General features: G+C 40.4%; 1 protein-coding gene across 1 annotated transcript in view; it reads left to right on the top strand.

Moving 5' to 3' along the window:
* Stambpl1 (STAM binding protein like 1) overlaps positions 1-14,552 on the top strand; it is a 46,894-nt gene that overhangs the window by 21,480 nt on the left and 10,862 nt on the right. Inside the window, exons 2-4 of the mRNA XM_057778136.1 lie at positions 2,945-3,032; positions 9,700-9,917; positions 13,481-13,556. Coding sequence (XP_057634119.1) covers positions 3,003-3,032; positions 9,700-9,917; positions 13,481-13,556 — 324 coding nt within the window. The 5' untranslated portion in view covers positions 2,945-3,002. The remainder of the gene's footprint in view (positions 1-2,944; positions 3,033-9,699; positions 9,918-13,480; positions 13,557-14,552) is intronic.

Genomic DNA, 14,552 nt, shown 5'->3' with positions numbered 1-14,552 from the left:
TATACTTACTGTTGTGGTCGGCCAACCAATCTAAACACATCGTTTCTTACTTGGCACATTTATTGCTTTCTATAGGAATTGAAATGCTGAATAGTCCAGGCCTCTTTATAGCCAGGCTGCAGGCATGTGACCTAGACATAATTGATGAACATCTATGTTTCACGCTGTGGTATGGAAACTGCAAAGTTATAGAAACCCCTTCAGGCAACTGCGCATAGTTTCCATGGCAACAATTCGTTGCCAGAGTCTCTGATCGAGACTGTTGGCATTGTAGCAGATGCCAAGGTGGCGTTCTGGTCTGTTAGACTTCTGTGAGGTTTGGGTGGTGTTCCTGGAAATGTAGCCACAGAGACCGATTTCCTGGAAATCCATGATCTCTTCGTTATTCTCAGAATTCAAGAGAGTCGGGGGCTTTGCCCACAGCTAAGAATCCTGTATGATACATTTGCAGACACAGTTAGTGCAGATCTGTTCACCGTCACTTCCGGAAGTGCATGTATGGAAATCCCGGGCTTCCTTCTAAAATGCCTGTTTCTGGGTTTAGAAGCTTTGTGAATGAGTTTTAGGGCTCTGTGTTTTAATTAATTAATTTAAAATATAGTTTCATAAATCCGAGGGTGCCTTGAACTGATGTGTAGCTCAGGATGACCTTGAACAGAAACCTGACCCTCCTGCCGCCACCTGTCCAGAATTAACCCTACTTTCACAACTAGAATTTCTTTGTTCCCATGCACCCTCCCCCACCCCTTCACACCGTTCTGGTTCTTTCTTTAACTCCCCCTTTACCTCTTCTTTTTGATGTTTGAGGCAGGGTCAGGGTCTCACTTAGCTTAGGCTGGCCTTCAATTTTCTATATAGCTCTCTTTGTAGCTGAAACTGACTTTGAACTCCTGATCCTACTGACTCTACCCCATTAGTGCGGAGGTTACAGACTCGCGCAGCTGCATCAGACAGGGAGTCTCTTCAACTCTTCAGTTTTGTTGTTTTCTGAGAACTGAGAAGTGGCAATTCCCCAGTGAGGGTGGCCTGCATTCTACGTCAGCCACAGTGCCGCAGTGATCAGTCCACACTGTGACTTGTGACTCTAGCTCTCTGTAGTGGCATTTCATTTGTATTTTAATAAATAAAGCCTGCCTGAAGATCAGAGAGTCAAACAGCTCCATTGGCCAGCCTTACATACCAGACAGTGGTGATAATACACCTTTAATCCCAGTAGCCACACTTGTTTGCCACAGAGACCATGAAATAGTGGTGCATGCCTTTAATCCCAGCACTAAAGAGGAATGTAAGACAGGAGGAGACAGCTCTCAGTCTCTTTCTGAGATTCCTGAAGGCAGGATCACCATTTCAGACTGAGGTTAAGGTAAGAGCCAGTGCCTGGCTATTTTGCTTTTCTGACTTTCAGGTTGAACCCTAATTTCTGTCTCTGGTTTTTTGTTTATCATGCTACAGTTCTCCAAGGCAGTTTCTTTTCTGACAACTTTGTAATTCAGGCATACTGCTCAGTATTTACTCTAAGGTTATCTGGAGACAAGAAGGAAAAAGCTAGAACCTAGCCGCACGGTCGTTTTCTTTGAAGGGTTTCTGTGGGTTTGGAATGAAAACTAACATGAAGATGAGTTGACTGACCTGATTGGAGCTTTCTGAAATCACAGAATGTTGCAGCTTAAGAGACTGCCACCTGCCACAGTCTCCTAAGTGAGAAGATGAATGTCCAGATGTGACGGGGTTAGAGGTGGAAAGTGGGGATAGAGAGGTTGCCCTCACTGATGTCCAGAGGAAAGACTAGCAATGGTTATGATTTAGCACTGTTGAAATCTAGTTTCCTCAGCTGAAAATGAAAGATTCTGATAATTGTAATGTTTATAGGATATTGGCTATGAGATAGGAACTCTTTATAGTCTACTTGCTAACTCATTTAATCCTTGTTACAGCCATGTCATTGGTACTGTTACTTCCCCAGTTTTCAGATGTCCCAACACTGTAACTTATCTGTAGTCACACAGCTAGCTGGCTTTCTATTGCTACCATATTCATTTCCTTGGGTTTAATGGCTAAAGACAGTCCGTACTCATCCCAGATTTTTATGGGCATGTGTCTGAGCATAGCCTACCTAGATTCTCTGCATGCTAAGGTACAGTCATGCTGTTGACCTAGTAGGACTGACTAGGGATCTGTAACTTGGATGTTGGCGAGTAGGGACTCAGCTGTGGCTGTGGCTCCTCCTTGAAGTGCTTGTGGGTTGTGGTAGAAGTGGCTTTCTCACAGCTGCGGAACTCTTGGCATCTGGATCTCAAAACAAGCAAAGCACCTGCTTCTGTTCAAAGTCTCACTTCCTTTGGTGAATACCATGTGGTAGCCTGGGTTTTAATTAGCTTAATGCTAACTGCTGAAAGGGCTGCAATATATGTCATAAATCCTCATCTTTAGTGTATAATGGAACATAATCATGGGAGCAACTTTCATTTATCATGTTTGGTAGGCAGAAGGCCCACTAAAACAGGTCTTGTCCCTTCTCAAGGGAAGGGGACTCCACAAACTGGTTCATAATGTCAAGACACATGGAGTTGTCTTATACTTCTTGAAACCCAGCCTGGCTACAGGCTCCTCTCCAGTCAGTGACCCCAGCATTCTTGATCATAGCAACTATGTTCTTCATTTTCTTTTTGAAGGTAGTAAGCCTTCCATAGGATTCTCAATAAACTAATACAGCAGCTTCACACGTTCTGCTTATCAACCATTAATTCTCTGCATCCCTCTTCCTTTGAATATCAATTTCAAGAACCCACAACCACCATGGTTTTATATTTTTCTAGGAAAGAACTCTTTAGGCACTCTGGTGGTATAACTTTTTCAATGTTCACGTCCTTTTGAGTTTAGAACTTGGGGATTGAGACGAGTTCTCGTAGAGTAACTTCAGCTTTGCTCTGTGTCTTTGAAACAGATGAAGTGATTGAGAAGGAAGCGCAAGCTGAGCACCTTGCCTTTGCAGCCGGGACAGCATGGAGCAGCCGTTCACTGTGAACTCGCTGGTAAGTTCTCCCAACTGACACTTTGTCTATGATTGAAAAACTCCAAAAGACGAGCAGAAAGGACCAACTGTGAAGAGAATCACAACCACTTCAAGAAGCATAGCACTTCCTTACAGCCTTGCGTGTGGCTGTGTCCTTTGGGGAAGTGACTAATAAAATCATCTTTGCCAGACAAAAATATCATTTTACTGACACATCTGTGAAATTTTAATCTGTGTGGCTAGATTCTAAGAGTGTAGATCCTTTCGAGAAACACTGCAGGGAATTTCAGCGTGGACATCACCTTGATTGCTTCAATCTCAGCTTCTCTACCGATAGAAGCTGGAGGTTTGCTTTAGCTGGCAGTAACTGGAAAAGAGTCACGTGCTCAGCATGGTGCTGGCAGTGTCGTTTGTGCATCCTCCGTGCATGCCTGCAGTTTTGAAACTCTTGCTCTTCTCACTTTCCCTCTACAGCCCTGCAGAATTCACACCTTTTCCAGCTGCATCCCCTGAAGTGCATTGTGTTGGAAAGGAAGTAAACAGGGCTTTGAGAACACAATGTGCTTGTTTGGTGCCCCAGATCAGTCCCTAAATGTGAATATAGGATGCTATGCCATCTCTTTGGCCCTCCTTTGTGCTATGCTCTCAGACTGTTGTGGGGACTTGATAAATGGAAGCTGTTAAATTTTTCCTCCAGGTGGAACTCACAGTAATGGTGACCCTGAGAACAACAGTGGTCTGAATACCATGTCTACACAAAACACAGACCCTGAACACATAAAGAGCATAAAGAATTAGAAGTTCCTTGAACTGAAGTGGGTTGTAGCAAGAATGCTTTAATCCTGATCAAGAATGACTTTCGTAGACTCCGTGAGAAGGAGGTGCTACAGAAACCTTTGAACTTCTTAACTCCAAAGGGTCACAAGCTCCCATTCTTGTCCATCTGTAGGGAAGTCTTCAGCAGCTTCTCTGAAATTAGAAAATTATTCAGAAAACTATAAGAACAGTACCGTAAGGTGTGGGTCAAAGCAAGAATGTGTGAAAGTGTGTTTTCCTATGTTACTTAGTACTTTATTTTTTAATTGATGGAATATTTTTAATTTTTTTTCAATTTTTAGAGAATTCTATACATTTGTACAATGTATTTTGATCATATTAGCTACCTACTCCTCCCCTTACACTTCTCAGAGCTGTGGCTACCCACTCTCCCTTCCAACATTATGCTTTCTCTTTTTATGTAGTCCACAGAGTCCAATTTGTGCTGCCTGTGAACTCATGGACATGGGGTACTAAAGCATGATTAACCTACCAGCGTGCCACACCTTCAAAGAAAACCAAATCTCCATCTCCAAGACGCCATCAACTGTCAAGAGCCCCTCAACTAGAAGTGGGGGCTCATGAGTCTCTCCCCAATTATGTTGGAGTGTTGACTGACTTCATCTTGTATAGATCTTGTGCAGTCAAACACACAAGAATTCATGCGTGCATCTGACATGTCAGAAAGACAGTCTTTTACACCTCCTTGACCTCTGATTCTTATCTCTTTCTATCTGCTCTTCCATTATGGTTCCTGAACCTTGGAGGGTCTGTAATATAGATGTCCCTTTTATGGCTGAGGACTGCATAGACGCTTAATTATTCTCTGTACTTTGACTAGTTGTGAGTTTCTGTATTAACTGCCATCTACTGTAAAAATAAACTTCTTTGATATAGTCCAAGAGCTGCATAAATCTATGGGTATTTAGAGAGCAGTTTTGATATTCGGTCTTTTTAGCAAAATAACAGTAGTAAGTCTTATGAGCTCCCAAACATGGGTTCTTGGCTAACACCAAGCATACATTTCCTTATGACCTTAAATTCAAGGAGAAATGTTGGTTACCTCCACAACATTCATGCCACTATTGTACCCAATGGCATATCTCACCATATTAGTCATTATTGTATCTCACAGGGGCCATGGTTGGATAAGACTGCTGATAACCTTTCTCCATCAGCAGCCTAAATAACATCTTTGCCAACAGAGAGGAACTTCCTGGTCAGTACCAACTTGATTTCTCCATATATTGTAGTGCCTTCAGCAATAGGGTCTTACTACCAAGTTCTAGTGAGAAAAAAGGAGCAATGGTGATAGCCTGTATTGCGTAGGAGGTCTCCAGCACAGCCCTCATAAACAGTGTGAGAGGAGGTATCATACACCTGGCACTGTGCTTTGTATCTCACAATCTCCGATGACTGGAAGAAGCATTATTACCTGGATAAGATAACTATGATTATATTTTTATGACTCTTTCTCTCTTTTGATAGACAGATATTTAGGAAGCTTATAAAACAGGTTTGCATATGGCTTTTCCAAACATCCTTGGTGTTAGTTTTCTCTTCTTGCCCCATTCTCTGCCCTTGCCCCTCATCCCCTCCCTATTTATGCCTCTTTACCCATTATTCTCCTCCCTTTATATCACCTGAGCCCTACTATCTCTTGTTACCTTAAGATCTTTTTTTTTAAACCCTTCCCATTCCACTGATGACCCCTTTCCAGTTTCCTGGCTTCTACAAGTATTCCAAGTTAGATACACAAATCTAAAGATTTGATGCTAAGATCCACATTTGGCTAAGAGCACGCTCCATTTGTCTTTCTGGGGTTTTGGTTACCTCACTCCGGATAATGTTTCCCAATCTTGTCCATTTACCTGAACTTTTCATTATTTACGTTTTTTTCTTTGCAACTGAATAAAATTCGATTGTATCTAGGGACCTCATCTTTATCACACTTTGTACAACTGATGGCATCTTGATTTTTCCATGCCCTAGCTATTATTAAGAGAGCAATGATGAACAAAGTTGAGCATGTGTTTCCAAAGCAGGGAAGAGAATGTTTTGAGTATATGTCGAGCAGTGATGTATCTGGATCATATGGTAGATCTATTTGTAGTTTTTGAAGAATTCCCACACTTATTCCCATAGTGGCTGCACCAGTTTGTACTCTGACCAACAGTGCATGAAGATTCTCTTCTCCCTACATCTTTGTCAATATTTGTTTTCTTTTTGTGTTCTAAATCTTAGCCATTCTGCCTGGAATACAGTGAAATCTCAAAGTAGTTTCTATCTGTAGTTTCCTGATGGCTAAGGATGGTGGATACTTTAAAAATATCCCTTGGCCATCTGTATTTCTTCTTCTGAGAACTCTCTGCATATTGTTTAATTGGGTTGTTTTATTCATATTTATATTATTGAGTTCTTTCTATATTAGAGATGTTAGTCCCCTACCAGATATATAGCTGGCAAATATTTTTCTTTTTAGTGAAATTTTGTAGGCTGCTTCTTCAGTTAACAGGTTCCTTTGCACTATAGGAACTTTTCAGTTGCATGAAGTCTCACTTGTTGATTGTTGATCCTATTTCCTGGGAAACCAGGGTCCTCTCAAAAAGTTCTTACTTGAGCCTGTATCCTGCTCTTTCTTCTAGAAGTTTTAGGTCTAGCATTGGAATCTATGATCCATTTATAACTGATTTATTTTGCAGGATAAAAAGAAAGGTTCCATTACATTCTTCTACATATAGACAGATAACAACTTACTGTTAGAGATGCTCTTTTCTCCGATGTATATTTTTTTCCATTTTTTTTCAAAAAACAGTGACTGTAAGGTGCATGAGCTTATATCTGGGTCCTTGATTCTATTCAACCAATCATGTTGACTGTTTTTGAACTTTTTAAAAACTACTATAGCTTTGTAGTATAACTTGAGATCAGAAATGAAGATTCTCCCGGCAGTGTTTCTCTTGTTCAGAGTTGTCTTGGTTAACCCGAGTCTTTTGTGCTTTCATATGAATTTTAAAATTTCTTTTTCAATTTCTGTGAAGAATTGCATCAGAATTTTGATGACGATTTCATTGACTCTGTAGATGGCTTCTGGTAGGATGACCATTTTCACCATAGTAATCCTACCTGCCCATGTGCATGAAAGTTCTCTCCATCCTCTGGTGTCCTCCTGGCTTTTTTTTTTCTTCAGTGTTTCAAAGTTTCCATCCTATAAGTTGATTTCAAGTTTTTTTTAGCTACTATGAATGGGATTTCCAGGTTTCTTTCTCAGTCTGGTGTTTTTTTGTTTTTTTTTTTTTTTTTTGTTGTTGTTTTTTTTTGTTTGTTTGTTTTGTCAGTATAATAGCAGGCTGTTCATTTTATAGCCTGCCACTCTTCTGAAAGTGGTTACCTTCTCTAGAAGTTTCCTGGTGGAGTCCTTGGGGTATCTCATATATGGAATTATTTGCAAATAGGGATACCATGGCCTCTTCTGTTCCTATTTGTATCTCTTATTTCATTTTCTCGTCTTATAGCACTGTATTTTATATAACATGCTTACCGTGATCTTAGTGGGAATGCTTCAAGTTTTTCTGTTTAATGTGATTGTTGGCTTTCGGTTTCTCATACATACCTTTATTCATTGAGATCTCTTTTTTCCATTCCTTCTTTCTACAGGAATTTTATCGTGAGCAGATGTTGGACTTTGTCAGAAAATTCCTTTGACAAATTCCAGCAAATTTTAAAAATATATATTTATAGGATATAGGATGCTAAATATATATAAATATATACATATATATACACACACATACACACACACATACATACACATTCTACAGGGATTGAAACAGGGCAGTTGTCATTTCCAGGTCTCTGTGTTAGAAACTTTCACATTATTATATAATTTGTGCTTTGTTATCCTAGTGTGCTTTAGAACTTTAAACTAATTCCTTCTGCCAGCTCTATTTTGGTTCCTAATGTCTAATGGAAGAAATGTGTTTTCCTTTGGCATAAACTAAGGTAGGAAGACCATATATTGCATTGCTGCTCATCATATATCTCTATGGAATTCCTGACCAAGAGAAATAGATCAAAAAGTGTAAGGTGAGAATCAAAATTTTGTGTATCCTTTTATGGTGGTCACTTGGACCAGAAACTTCTTTTCTTTGGGAATGTAGAAGACTAAATATTACTATTTCTTGGACTGCAATTGAACTAGGTTGCCCATCAATCTGCAAGAAAGTTACCTGGAAACCTCGCCTGGTACTTCCTTGGGTAGGAATTAGCAGGAAAGAGCTTTCATGTTCAATGCTACAGGTCCAACCAAAAGTGCCATCAGGCACAGGAAATGGCTGCCTTCAGCATAATGGAACCTTAAGGAAAATCTTATGGCTTATGTTATACATTAAACCTTTAGAAACAAGAATCATTTCAGATTTCTAGTGTTTTACTTGCTATAAAGTTGGAAATAAAGTAAATCAAATGACACAAGAACAAACTCTTATGTACCTAATCTCCTGTGCTCTGCCCATTGGCTCAGTTATTCATGGCAGAATAAAGCTATATCCGATTTAAATTTTTTTCAGAGCTTTCTACGGACTTTATTCAAACATTTTGCCTCCCCTGTAGTTGGGCTTACAAGTTACCCATATTTGATTAAGGAAGGCCCCAAGATGCTGAGTTTTCTCTGGAGTAGCCTCATTCTTGGACTGTGAAATAATGGTCAAATGCTCTAAAGCTGGAGAACGCATTAAGTCCTTCTGCGAACACTAACTGAAGCAGCAATTTTCCAGCCGCCTCCAGAGGTCCTGAGTTTGTAGATCTTCAGTGGAGCCAGTTAGGAATTTGCATTTTTTTGAGAACAGCTGTCTTGCTGCTGACGCTGCAGGTGCCTGGACTGTACTCTTGAGACGGACAAGTCTGAACTAAGGGGAAAACAAGCTGTGGTCTGAGTGCTGTATTCATCGCCTTGGCAAGGAGCCAGGGCTGTTCATGTCCACATCGTTTACAGCTGCTTTTACATGTGGAGACCTGAAGACAAGTTGTAAAGAACATAAACTATCTACTACTATGCCCTAAATAAATGGAAAAACAAACCAAAACAAGCCATTCTTCAAGTCTGGCATTTCTGAAGCACAGTCATCTTAGATATCCTGACTATGTATGCTTTGTGCACGTCTGAGAGTACACATAATGGCATTATTAGTTAAAATTCAAAGATAGAAATAGAAATTACTTTTCTCCATAATTTCTTATCATTTTCTCACTTGAGAACTAATTGACAGCAATTACTGTTAGATGGAAGTTTATTAGATTTATTTGTGTTAAAAGAAAAGTAACAGGGCAGAGGTGGGGCTTGGAGAGTGTTCTTTTTCTCTGAAAGGGCTTCTCCAGGAGTTACCAGTGGTTTTTTCTTGTCATTTCTTTTGTATAGTGGCAATGGAGGAAGACCCTAGAAACTCCCGATTAAACTAGATATATTGTGGGATAGAACCAAATCCTAACAATAACTTCAATGTAAGCAACTTTCTGGAGAACCTCAGAGTCCCGTGACGTGAGCCCTCCTGTGACAAGAATGATCCAGAATGGTTAACATTACGACTTACATGATGCTTGTACCTAAAACACTTGCAGACCCAGGAAATGCCACATGATTGTACTTTGAAACCTATGAAGAGGTCTTAGACCAATAAAAGTGTTTATCTTTTCCTGGATGTGTGTCTTGGGTGTGACTGTGCAAATAGGTCTTACACTGATCCTATCATTAGCTCTTAGAGAAGGATTTTCGGAGGTACTAATATTGGGTTTGTGGTACAGAAATTACATGAATTAAATAGCTATGTAATTTTTAAAAACCTATAATAAGATATTTAAATGTTTCATTCCAGAAAAAGTTGGCTGCAATGCCTGATCATACAGATGTTTCTCTAAGTCCGGAGGAGCGGGTCCGCGCCCTAAGCAAGCTTGGTTGTAATATCTCCATTAACGAAGACATCACCCCACGCCGTTACTTCAGGTCCGGAGTAGAAATGGAAAGGATGGCATCTGTGTATTTGGAAGAAGGGAACCTGGAAAATGCCTTTGTTCTTTATAACAAATTTATAACGTAAGTCTTGTCTGAGGTCTTTAGAATGAGAACATTGAAACAATATTTATGTGATGTTTTGACATGGCAGTTTGGATACCATGAGAGTGTTCATATTCAGACCAGACTGACCATTTTCTAAAAACGGACTATGTATGTCAATATGCATTGAAACGCATCGAGATATCCTCCATGAACCTCAGGAGTGAGAGGGTCAGAAGGGGTGGAGGCTCTTTTCACATCTATAGTTTCATATTTGGTGCCATTTTTCTCCCGTAGCACAATGAGCCTTCTGAGAGCAGGAGCTGTATTGCTTCATCTAGAGCATGGTTTGAGAGCAGGGACACCTTGGGGAACATAGGTGAGGTGTGATCCTGATGAGGGCACAGCAGTCCCTTTTACACAGAATTTAGCAGCTGCTTTTGAGAAGCATTTGATTGTTTATGCAAGAAGTTAATCTACAAAAGAACTTTCAGAATATTGAGCAAGAGTGGCTACACCACAGTATCCATCAGAAACTACCGCATTTCCCCTCAGATGTGTGTTAGTAATGGATCCTAACTTTAGAGTTAGTGAAGGTGATTTTGGACTTCCGTTACAAGTTTGGTAATTTCACTGCCTAGAGGATCCCTTCTTAACAATAATGATGGACTGTAAGCTTCATTGTTTTAGTTTAAAGCCATGTGTTAATTATTTTCATTAATTTGTTTTTAGTTGGAAAATAGTTGTGCATATTTATGTTTTTATTTGCCTGTGTGGCTAAATCAAGCTAATTAACTTTTTATATAACCCACTTGCCGATTTTCATCATGATAATATTTAAAAATTTATTGTCTTAGCAACTTTCTAGTGTATAGTTCATTATTTATAGATACCATGTTGTACAGCAGATCCCTAAACTTATTCATCCATCTGAACTTTTGAACTATTACTGTTTTTAAAAAAAACTGTGTGTGCGCGCACACATGTATGTGTGTGTGTGTTTCTGATGGCTATACATACATGTACATTTGTATATATGAATGCAGGTGCATGCATTCCACCAAATACACATATGGAGTTCAGAAAGCAGCCTCATGTGTCAGTCTTCCCTTCCACCTTGTCTGAAGTCAGTGTTTCATGTAGCTCAGACTGACGGAAAGATACCATGTACTGGGGAAAGGATGGAGTTAAATGCTTGTTCTTCTTGCCTCTACTTCCCAAATCTTGAGGATGGCAAGCATGCATCACTGTGTGTGGCATAGCCTTTGTCTTTTAAAAATCCCAAATGAGATCATGAAATACTCATATTCTGTATTTTGTTTATTTTATTATGATTACAGTAGTTCACGTGGGAGGATGTTATTCTGAAACCATTCAAGTTGAAAGAATAAAATATTTTTTAAAAAACTGATTTTTTAATGATTCCACCAAAGAAGAAAGTAAAAACAATTTACATATTTAATTCCCAATTAGTAAGCTTGGAAACTTAAAGTGGAAATTTAAAGAATTAATGACTAACTTCACCCTGACTGGGAAAAAGTAATGGTTATCAGAAAGTTGAACAATAAATATGAAACTGAAGGCTGTCAAACACAGTTTATGGCCAAAATGCTGCAAAAGTTTTAGTTTCTGAATTATATTTTAAATATGTCAAGTATTTTCCACCTTCAGGTCCAATTTTGTGTAAACTCCCCCAGCACTCTCCTCACGAAGGAGAAAGTTCTGAGCGTCTGTTCCAGTTAAGGTTTTTTTTGCTGGGAAGAGACCATGACCATGGCAAGTCTTATAAAGAAAACATTTAATTGAGGGTGTTTCATTTACAGTGTCAGAGGTTCAGTTCATTCTGATCATGAACGGAAGCATGGCAGCATGCAGGCAGATGGGGTGCTGGGGCTAAGAGTCCTACATCTTGCAGGCAACAACAAGTTGGCTACCTGTCATACTCAGGAAAGTTTGAGGAAAAGACCTTAAAGCCCACCCCCACAGTGTGACACACTTCCAATAGAAGGTGTGGCCCAGATAAAAGGTGTGCCCTCCAGCCTCAAGGTCTGAATTAAAGGTGTGTACCACCCAGTCTTTTCCAAGAAGAATGCACTTCCTCCAACAGGGCCACACTTCCTCACAGTGCCACTCCCTGTGAACTTATGGGGGCCAAATACATTCAAACTACCACAGGCTCTATGACTTTACTGTTTCTGAAGTCTTTGGCAACTAATACCTTTTGTTTAGCTTCTACCAGCTTTAGCTGTCTCATATCAGACATGGAAGTTATATTTGTGTTTAGGTGTGACATGTCACTCTGCCGTGAGGAGAAATTAAGTGAACCAGTAATTGCGAAGTACCCATATTAAATGGTCTATACTCCACCATGATCTATTAAGGAAAGGCTAGGCATTCATTTTCCAAATCTGTATTGATCATTTATGGGCTAACAGCATTCTTCATGCTAGGGATGCATCCTAGAGTGAGAAGGAGAAACATCTACCCCTGCAGACAAGCCATCTTCTTCTCTTCCCTGGGAGCAAGGCACCTGCCTTGTCTGGTTTTCTCTTCACCTCCCGGGTGATTGGAAAATAACTTGTGTTTACTATGTCTGCTAAAGGTTCTTTTGCATCTCTCTTAGGTATTAATTTTCTATTACGAGTTTTTATAAACACACGACAGTGATGCTAATTCAGGAAAGGTTGTTAAGGTTTTTTTCAGGGATGAAAGGGATTTATACCCCTGTTTGAAAATCTTACACATACGTAAGATGTTGCTGCGGTGGGTTCAAGTATGCAAGGCCCAAGAAGGCTTAGAGCACGGAGGGAGCCTATAGAGATCCTAACCTCATCCCTTGTCTGAGTTTGCTTTCTATTGCTGTGATAAAGGCCATGACCAAAAGTAGCTTGAGGAGGGAAGGATTTGTATTCCAACAAATGCTTCTGATCACAGTTCATCGTGAAGGGAAGTCAAGGCAAGTACCTGGACGCAGAAACTCATGCAGAAGCCATGGAGGAACACTGCTTATGGGTTTGCTCCTCATGGCTTGTTCAACCTGCTTTCTTAAACAATCCAGGACCAACTACCATAGTAGACTGAGCTTCCCCACATTGATTGTTAATCAAGTAAAAGTCCTACAGATTGGCCTACAGGCCAGTCTGGAGGTGGCTTTTTTTTCAGTTGAGGTTTGTCTTCCCAGATAGTTTGAACTTGTGTGAAGTTGACAAAAAAACAAACAAACAACTAGCCAGCATAGCCCTGCTATTTTTTGTTTAGTCTAAGTATAGTGTAGAGTCAGAATAATATACACACCAACCTTTATCGAAAAAGTGGGTGGATGAAGACCATAGTTAAATAAAAGTTGTTGCCAGGTGGTGGTGGCACATGCCTTTAATTCCAGCACTTGGGGAGGCAGAGACAGGTGGATCTCTGAGTTTGAGGCCAGCCTGGTCTACAGAGGGAGTTCCAGGACAGTCACAGATATACAGAGAGACCCTGTCTCGTGGTGGGGGGAGAGGATGTTGTTGAGTGTAATTATTTTTTAAAAGAATGCTCATTAGAAACTGACACTGGCCTTTCGCTGCCACGGTATACTAATGCTGTGTTTTCTCTTTCTCTAGATTGTTTGTAGAAAAGCTTCCAAGCCATCGAGATTACCAGCAGTGTGAAGTTCCGGAGAAGCAGGATATCATGAAGGTACACGGGGTTGAGCCTTCCCTGTGGGCTCAGATGCCCTTAAGTATATGTGATTGATTCATAGCTTCCTCCTTGGCTTGTCCTCTAATGAATGTAAACTCTCAAACCCCATTTCATCAGCCGTGACATTTTGATTTCCCCCTAATGCATTTAGTGGTTGTGATGGTGGCCATTCAAGGTGTCTAATTTACACTGGGAAAAAGAAGAGAGAGAAAAGGGAATGTGCTCCATTAATTTCGGATGTAAGGCAGGAATTCCTTTACAGCTCCTCCCGGGGATTGGGAGAACGGTTGTTCCCATGCACTTCCTTGAAGCAGCCACTTTGGCTGTGGGATTATTCTCCACAGGATGGAATAACTCTTTGGAAATCAGGGGTGATTTTTGCTGTAACCCCACATTTTAGCTACAGTCCTGAGCTGTATGCATGACAATGTTTCAATCCCTGAACCCTAGAGATGACAGTGGTTCCATTAACTTCTGTTGCCTAGTGACATCGTTACTGTCTTAGTTTAAGTAAGTGTATACTTTGATTTTTCCATAGTAACAAAATGACTGAAACGTAAGTTTCTTGGGATATAGCCTTGTTGCTAAGTGGTTTGTAACCATTTGTCTCCTAGAAGTTTTCCTGGGAGAGTTTAGCTAGAGATAAAAGAGGAGACTTGGGAACTAGTCTTAACTGGACCTTCAGCTCCCTGTATGAACCAATTTCATTAGGTTTTTCCTTCCTCTCCTTTATAAGGGAGGGTGTGATAGGGCTCTATCAAGTTCCCTGGGTCTTTCCTGTCATTAAGAACTGCTAAAGAACCTGACTAAGCTCCCAAGGTCAAAATGAGGAGCAAAAGGAGGGAGAACATAAGCAAGGAAGTCAGGACGATGGGACTGATCTAATGGGAGCTCACCAAGGCCAGCTGGACTGGGACTGAAAAAGCATGGGATAAAACCGGACTCTCTGAACATGGCGGACAATGAGGGCTGCTGAGAAGCCAAGGGCAATGG

This window comes from Chionomys nivalis, chromosome 8 (assembly GCF_950005125.1).
Source record: "Chionomys nivalis chromosome 8, mChiNiv1.1, whole genome shotgun sequence".
NCBI lineage: Eukaryota > Metazoa > Chordata > Mammalia > Rodentia > Cricetidae > Chionomys > Chionomys nivalis.
This window is presented reverse-complemented; position numbering and strand designations above follow the sequence as displayed.